Source organism: Marmota marmota, unplaced genomic scaffold (genome assembly GCF_001458135.2).
Source record: "Marmota marmota marmota unplaced genomic scaffold, marMar, whole genome shotgun sequence".
Lineage (NCBI taxonomy): Eukaryota > Metazoa > Chordata > Mammalia > Rodentia > Sciuridae > Marmota > Marmota marmota.
This window is the reverse complement of record NW_026000174.1, coordinates 66,208,908-66,217,054: the sequence shown is the minus strand read 5'-3', so window position 1 is coordinate 66,217,054 and position 8,147 is coordinate 66,208,908. Positions and strand designations below refer to the sequence as shown.

Below are 8,147 nucleotides of genomic sequence, written 5' to 3'. Positions count from 1 at the left end.
TTTCCCCCTTCACAGAAGAGGCCTTAGAACAAAAGTGACTGAGTGGCTTTCTAAGTGTGGCCCCAGATCTGCATCATCATCTTAGGACCTTGCTAGAGGTATAAATTTTGGGGGCCCAAATGTGATCTGGGAAGTGCCGCTGTAGTGATTCCTACTGTGACTGGAGCTATGGCCTCAGAGTTGCCCTCATTCCTTGGGTGCCTCCTTGCCTTGGGATTCTGACATGAACAATTTCATTTTTTTTTTCTTTTTTGGTTAATGGTATCCTTGCTATTATGGCCAATATGTAAATGTTACTCTGAATACATATTTATATACCATGTTACTTAGTGACATTATTTGAACATTTGTATGCGTATTTGTGAAGTTGTTTGCTTCAGTCATTTAAAAAAAATACTTCAGCCTAAGTTTTTTAAGAGATATGTTGAATAAATTTTTAAAATCCAGCGTGAGTCACAGCAGCCTTAGTTTTGGGAAGAGCAACTTGAGAAACAAGTTGTTTTTACAAAGAGGTAACTGATTCTTGATTTTGGTGCTTAGTGTGGCCTTCTGTGGCTGCTTCACATTGCAAGTGGGGAACCCTTCCAGGCTGGTGTGTTCCTCTGGGCCAGCAGCCCCCTTGCATCCTTTTTTTTTTTTTTTTCTTTAAAGTGTGGCTGGGGTGATTGAACCCAGGGCGTCATGCATGCCAGAAAAGTGCTCTACCACTAAGCCATACCTCCAGCTCATCTTTCTCCTAAGCTCACCTTTTAGAGGGTGTCTGATTTTCTCAGAAACCAAATGCACAACTGTGCTTTTTACATTATGGAAATTCTGCAATTTAGGAATTCATATAAATTGTTTTTTAAAATCCTCAAAGCGGAGTGAGGAGGGGGGAAGTGGAAGGAAGCCCTGTTTATAAGTATAAAGAATAAAGTTAGCAGAACACCACCAGTCATTGTGTTCTTTATTTTTAAATTAATACCACATCAGTTTGCAGTTTTACAGGAACCAAGATTCAAGCTCCTTGGGTGCTACTGTATTTTTATGTTGCACACACAGACACGCACACAGTTTCATTAGTACTTTTTTGTCTATGTTTTCCTTAAAAAAAAAAAAAAAAATTCTGCATGGCACAAACATCTCTCCCATTATCATTAACACAGCAACAACAAAAGAAAAGAACCAGGTGTGGGGCTTCCAGTGCAGAAAGAGGTCCTTTGGAGGGGAAGCCTGAAAGTCCATCGGTGCAATGACTTCCTGGGAGGGTAAGGAATAGTGATGGAGAGGGAGTTTCTTAATATGACAGAGAATGTTAAAAATTTCAAAAAGAAAGGGGGCAAGAAAATAAGAAAAGGGAGTATGGGAAGAGTTCCTTTTACTCATCTAAATTCTCAATTAAAAAAAAAAAAATCCTCCCAGTGCTTCCTGCAGAGCTGCAGTACTTTGGGACCAACAAGTATTGTAGCCCTTACAGCTTGCTGCCTCTTGGAAGGGCAGGACTATGTAGGAGCTACAAGCTTAAGGAACTTAATGACTGCTTTCACACTGACTTGAGTCTCCATGTGGAAAAGGGAGGAAGAAACTTTGTCTCAAACAGGAATCAATGATTCCCAATCACCCTCCACCTGCTGTGCCTGTGCACTGCTCTGTTGTCTCCAACTGCAGAAAGCCCATCAATACACTCTGGCTCNTGTAGCTCAGCGGCAAAGTACCCTTGGGTTCAATTCCCAGTTTAAAAAAAAATCAAAAAAATCAGGTGAAGATTCTGGCATCAAACCAGACCTACTGGATATACTCAGTTTCTTCTTTATTTTATTTTTTATAGTGCTGGGGATGGAACCCAGGACTTGCTCATGCTAGGCAAGTGCTCTATCACTGAGCTACATACATCTCTAGCCTACTCAGCTTTTTCTTGACAAACCTGGAGAAAGCACTAAAATCTCGGGTATTGAAGTAGCACACAGGGAATCTGTGGTACTTCTTTCTAAAAGAATACCTGAAGAAGGGAAGGGAGGAGGGGAGATGAAGGGAAGGCTCTGGGGAATGAGACTGATCAAATTATTTGGACGGATGAATGAGGCATATTGAATCTCACTATTATAGTGTATGATTCATGATATACCAATAAAAAGTTAAAAAGAGAAAAACTGAAGAAAGTATGGAATAATGTTAACATTTTACTTCAAATCATTGGTTTCATAATATTTGTTATGAATAACTGAAAATAAAAAAGCAGCTCCTTAATATAGGCGAGTCCTAGGTTCCATCCCCAGCACTACAATATTTTATTACTTGATTTAGGTATTACTTAAAAAAGAAAAGAGAGATTTGGTAATCACAGAAAACAGTTAGCTCAGCTGGGTATGATGATGTATGCTTATAGCCCCAGCTACTCGGAGGCAGAGGCAAGAGGTTTGCAAATTCGAGGCCAGCCTGGACAACTTGGCAAGACCCAGTCTCAAAATTAAAAAAATAAAAATAAAAAGGGCTGGGGGTGTAGCTGAGTGGCAGAGTGACCTTGGGTTCTATCTCCAGTACCACAAAAACAAACAAAAAAAACCCCTAAACTTGGTGGTACTAGATTTTGAACCCAGGGCAAGTGTTCTACCTTGCCCCCGACCCCCAATAAACAAAACAAAGTTTTTTTTTTCAGGACGAAAATGGCTATCTTTGACATGGGCATTTTAGACAAAGGACTAAAAATAACCAGGGGAAAAAACACATCTCATGATGAAATGTGTTTCCAAATGTACTTACTTTTCAACAATTGACTTGGTTTGATCCCGGACGATGCCAACATAGTGATCAATCTGGGTCTTTAAGGAAAGAAAGAAGACTCAGCTGTAGTAACATATAGATTAATGTTTCAGACTTCAAATTATGCCAAGTTGTGTGAAAGTGAAAGCTTTTGCAAAGGTAAGCATTACTTGGTACTTCCTTTACTGGAGCATTCTACTATGTAAACATCTGCTTGCACCACCCTGAACAGCCTACAGCTAACCCCCCCAAAATAAAAGAAACTGCTTCCTTTTACATTCAGTTTTTATTCATTAAGCATTTTTTCAACTTTTTGAAGAGATAATGCATCTATGCAATAAAACCTCGAAACGTTTACACAAGGTGTAACAAGTAAGTCTCTTTCCCACCCACATCTCTTCTAGACATCTAGTTTCTCTCACTGGAGGAAAACACCGTGACCAATTTGAACACAAATTTGACTTTAAAATCAACTAAAATCAGTCATTTATCAACCAGCACACTGATTTGGAATAAATGCCTACCTTGTACTTCTCATAGACAATTGGGACGCTGAAGACGAGCAGCTCCGCTGAAAGACAGAATCACAGGACAGGGCAAGTGTAGGTGTGCATGAGATAGTCACAAAGTATCAAGACACAAGCAACTGCATCCATTTCCTCAGGAAATATAGGGTAACACACTTTCCTCAAAAGGACAGATCCTGGCCAGAGCTCCCAATTAAGAACCATTACAAAAAAAGAGTAGAGAAGTGTAAAAAACCACAAGCCTCTCTCAGGTATATAGGTTGCTTTCTTTGTCCTACAGATAACAATTTCCAAATTAAAAAAATGGCTATATTATAAATAAGATCCCCATTTTTAAACCAAATCTAGATAATTCTCCTTTACTTCCAGCTATTTTGAAATATCATTATAAATGGGACCATTTAACAAACTTGTGATCACAAGTTCCTCCAGTATCTAGTTCATAGTCTCTGGCTACTGAGATGGGACCACGTGGAACAAGTAGAGCCCTGCTGGACATCCTCTTTATTTATCCTCACTAATCACTTCAAGGAGCATGGACATTTTCCTTGCCACCTTACCAAGAATCAGAAGGGTGATTCCATTAAAAACGGCACCAACATAGGTCATCAGCCACATGAAGACAGCCAGCTGTGAAAGCCAATGTAAGAGGGGTTAAGCAGAAAACCAGTAAAGTTCATGTTAACTGATACCAATCACCTCTAGCTACCTAAGTGTGTATAAACACAGTGACCTATGACACATGATTTCAAAATGAAGGTTCCCTCACTTGCATTATACATTTAAGTGCATGAGAGAATTCTGTGGATCTCTTAGGTCCAAAGACTGTACCACTGCTGATTCTATTATCAGATATTCTTTTTTGGGGGGTACCAGAGATTGAATTTAAGGGCACTCAACTGCTGAGCCACACCCCAGCCTTATTTTGTATTTTATTTAGAGACAGGGTCTCACTGAGTTGCTTAGTGCATTGCTGTTGCTGAGGCAATCTTCCTGCCTCAGCCTCCCAAACTGCTGGGATTACTGGCATGTGTCACCGCACCAGTTTATTACCAGATAATCTGATGTTCATTCTCTAATAGGAGGTGACAGCTTCTCATGATTTTTTTTTTTTTTTGGTAGTAGGGATTGAACCCAGGGGTGCTCTACCACTGAACCACATCCCCACACCTTTTTATTTTGAGACAGAGATGCTTAAAGCCTTGCCAAGTGGCTGAGGCTGGCCTTGAACTCTTGATCCTCCTGCCTCAGCCTTCTGAGCCACTGGGATTACAGGTGTGTGCCACCATGCCCAGCTCATGATATCTGTATAACTTATTTTTTTTATGTTTAACAATGACATCAACAATACTTTTTTTTTTTTTTGCTTGCAATACTGGGGATTGAACCCAGGGCCCTGCACAAGAGCTCTTGATACTGAACTAATCTCCCTAGCCCTTGGTGACAGCTTTCTCTACTGACTACTACCTTCATTTTCACAAGATGACTGAGCTAAGCATATGTTTGTTTTTGTCTGATAAAACCCTATGCACCATTTTCCCTCTGAATCAAAATCCAGACCCTGATTTTTCTTAGTTTCACCACCAAAAACTGCAGAAGCAACTAACCTTCAAGGAGTCGACCAGATCTTCCACCAGAAAGAGACGAATGATGAGTTTTAGGGCCTTGTTGACATGCACCATGGCAGCATTCATGTAATTATGGAAAGCTTCTGAGGACAGTGTAATGTCCACATCCAGGTAGGCTCTTTCAGAGGAAGAAACAACGGTCACATGTTTGAAATAAGAGGGAGCATTCTCTGTCAGCACAGCAGTTCTTGAGGGTTAAAGTGGCCTCTAGGGTGCATTTTAGAAATCTCTGGCATATTTTTTGCTATCATGGGGTGAAAACAATATCATCATTTAGTGGGCAGAGACAAAGATGCCAGATGTCTGCAAAGTATGGGGCAGTCATACACAGTGAAGAATTGTCCTTTGTTCTATGTAAATTTGATTCCCTCAATGAATATTCAAAAAAAGGTGAATCCATTTATAATTAAATAGCCGTAACATATGGCTCAGTGGTAGAGCACTTGCCTAACATGTGGGAGACACTGGGTTCAATTCTCAGCACTGCATATAAATAAATGAATAAGGCAGGTGCAGTGGCGCACGCCTATAATCCCAGCGGCTCAGGAAGCTGAGGCAGGAGGATCATGAGTTCAAAGCCAGCCTCAGGAAAAGCAAGGGGCTAATAAGCAACTTGGTGAGACCCTGTCTCTAAATAAAATACAAAATAGGGCTGGGGATGTGGCTCAGTGTTTGAGTGCCTTAGAGTTCAATCCTCAGTACCAAAACCAAATAAATAAATAAAAGGCCCATCAACAAGTAAAAATATATATTAAAAATAATAATAATAAATCACAAGATTATTGTGAGGATTGAATGCCATAAGAAGTTTATAATTAAAAAAAAAAAATCCCGAGTTTTCTAAAACTACACTACTGTCACATGTTTTAGGCAAGTGATATGCCACTGAGCTATAGCCCTAGGCCCTAAAACCATACTCCGTTTATGATTTGTTTCCCATTTTGGAAAATCACATCTGCACTAGTGATTACAGAGGTAGGTGCAAGAATCCAACTCCACTATGCTACTGGGTATGGTCATATTCAAGCAACTAAATATTGGCTGATAGTCATTTATAATGAAGTAATATGTCTATGTTTCACATTTTTATAATTGATCTGTTTTGAAACTACATTTGAAGCTAGATCACATTATCTATGAATTTCATTCAGAATGATAAAGAAGGCATTTAAAATATTTGTTTAAAAAATAATAAATTTTTTTTTTTTTTTAAAGAGAGAGAGAGAGAGAGAGAGAGAATTTTAATGTTTATTTTTTAGTTCTTGGCAGACACAACATCTTTGTTTGTATGTGGTGCTGAGGATCGAACCCGGGCCGCATGCACGCCAGGCAAGCGCGCTACCGCTTGAGCCACATCCCCAGCCCTAAAAAATAATAAATTTGACAGAGCTGAAAACCTTAGAAAAAAGTCCAGGGTTCTGTCCCCAGATACTACAGGACTGAGATGTAACCATGCACTCATTACCTGTTCATTCCCTCAATACTGACTGCATGCCTCTTGCATACCAGACATTCTGCTACATGCTGGGATGTCAGGAAAGGTGAGGCCACTTTTACTACCTTTAGGAGCCCCCTAGTCATGGGGAAAATGGAAGAGTAATAGGCTTTTTTCCCTTCCTATTTATTAAGAAAATACTTACAATTATGTGTAAGAGTTTTAAAAATTAGGTATTGTAATTAATAAAATTTCATGAAACATTTTTAAAATATTTTTTTTAGACACAATATCTTTATTTATTTATTTTTATATGGTGCTGAGGATTGAACCCAGGGCCTTGCACATGCTAGGCGAGTGCTCTACTGCTGAGCCATAACCTCAGCCCATAAAACATATTTTTTTTATATCTACAAGTGTCATGCAGAAAAGAACAATACTCCCTTAAGATATCAGAGCATGTTGCATAGCAGTAAAATTTATTCACACATTCATTCTGTGCTACTGACTTATTAAAATTAATTGGCAAGAAAATTTTAATGGCACTTGACTTAAGTTTTTTCTTCTTTTACAGAAGGAAAGTATATGCACAGCATGGTGGCCAGAAGGCGTTCAGCTGCAGTGCTGAGGTCATAGCAGGGCTTCTTCCTCTATGAGAAAAGGGCTTTTTAAAAAACTGTCATTTGCTAGTGTTTATGTTTTTATGGGTTAAGAATTTCAAGAAGAAAAGATCTGTTAAAGTGACAGCACAATCAGAAAAGCTAGAAACTGGATCCTAGAAATGCATGACCTACCAACTTGATTCTGGGATTATTAAAACCAAATGAGAGATATGGATGCCACCAAGAACACAGGTCCAGTTAAGATTTCAAAGCCATTTCAAGATTCATCCACATGGGGGCTGGGGTTGCAGCTCAGTGGTAGAGCGCTTGCCTTGCATGTGTGAGGCACTGGGTTCGATCCTCACCACCACATAAAAATAAATAAATAAAATAAAGATATTGTGTCATATGGGAGGCTCATAGGCAAGAGCGACCGCATGAATGAGCACAGCTCTCGGTGTGCTGCACTTGCCGTCATGCTCAGGGTTTAGTCCTCTTTGATCTTAAAGTGTAAGCCTTTAGTGTGTAAAAAAACGGTTTGGGCCACTTCTTAGGGTAATCATAGTCTCTAGGAGATGAATAATGTCACCAGTCAGCTCCATGAAACCCTATATTTCTTGCTTTTTATTTAGGTCCAATTTTCAGACTGGACCAGTCTCAGCAAACCCCTCCACTGAAATGTGGAATATTGTGTGTGATACTTCAACTCACTTGAATGGATGGCCTTCTTCTGATTTCTGTACAGCTTGGATGACAGACTTGTAGACTCTGAAGCTGATGGTGACAGAGAGAAGGGCCAGGATGAGGTAAGAAACCACACTGATGACACTGAAGGCTGCCAGGGACAGCAGCATGATCAGTGTGGTGCCAAAGACAAACCCAGTCTTCTTCACATCTCGCCAGAAAATCAGATCGTGCACTGCCAAGAGAAAGGGAATGTGAGTTGCAGAAGCAGGAACTGCTCTGGATGAGCTCTGCGCACCTGTGTGGTGTCCCACTAGCATAGAGAATCTGACACTTAAAAGAATTTATTTTAAATATATATATATATATATATTTTTTTTTTTTGAGAGAGAGAGAGAGAGAGAGAGAGAGAGAGAGAGAATTTTAATATTTATTTTTTAGTTTTTCGGCAGACACAACATCTTTGTTTGTATGTGGTGCTGAGGGTCGAACCTGGGCCACACACATGCCAGGCAAGCGCGCTACCGCTTGA

The 8,147-nt window shown here is 39.8% G+C and overlaps 1 protein-coding gene across 3 annotated transcripts in view; it reads right to left on the bottom strand.

Annotated features, from left to right (window-relative positions):
- Positions 1–2,654: 2,654 nt before the first annotated feature.
- Rtn3 (reticulon 3) overlaps positions 2,655–8,147 on the bottom strand; it is a 68,194-nt gene continuing 62,701 nt past the window's right edge. For 2 of the 3 annotated variants that reach the window (XM_015478138.2, XM_048789047.1), the window contains 5 exons: positions 7,643–7,850; positions 4,874–5,012; positions 3,827–3,896; positions 3,264–3,310; positions 2,702–2,798 (listed from right to left, as the gene is read on the bottom strand). In XM_015478138.2, coding sequence (XP_015333624.2) covers positions 2,736–2,798; positions 3,264–3,310; positions 3,827–3,896; positions 4,874–5,012; positions 7,643–7,850 — 527 coding nt within the window. In that variant the 3' untranslated portion in view covers positions 2,702–2,735. Of the gene's footprint in view, positions 2,799–3,263; positions 3,311–3,826; positions 3,897–4,873; positions 5,013–7,642; positions 7,851–8,147 lie in introns of all 3 variants that reach the window. The other variant, XM_048789046.1, reaches the window with a different exon arrangement.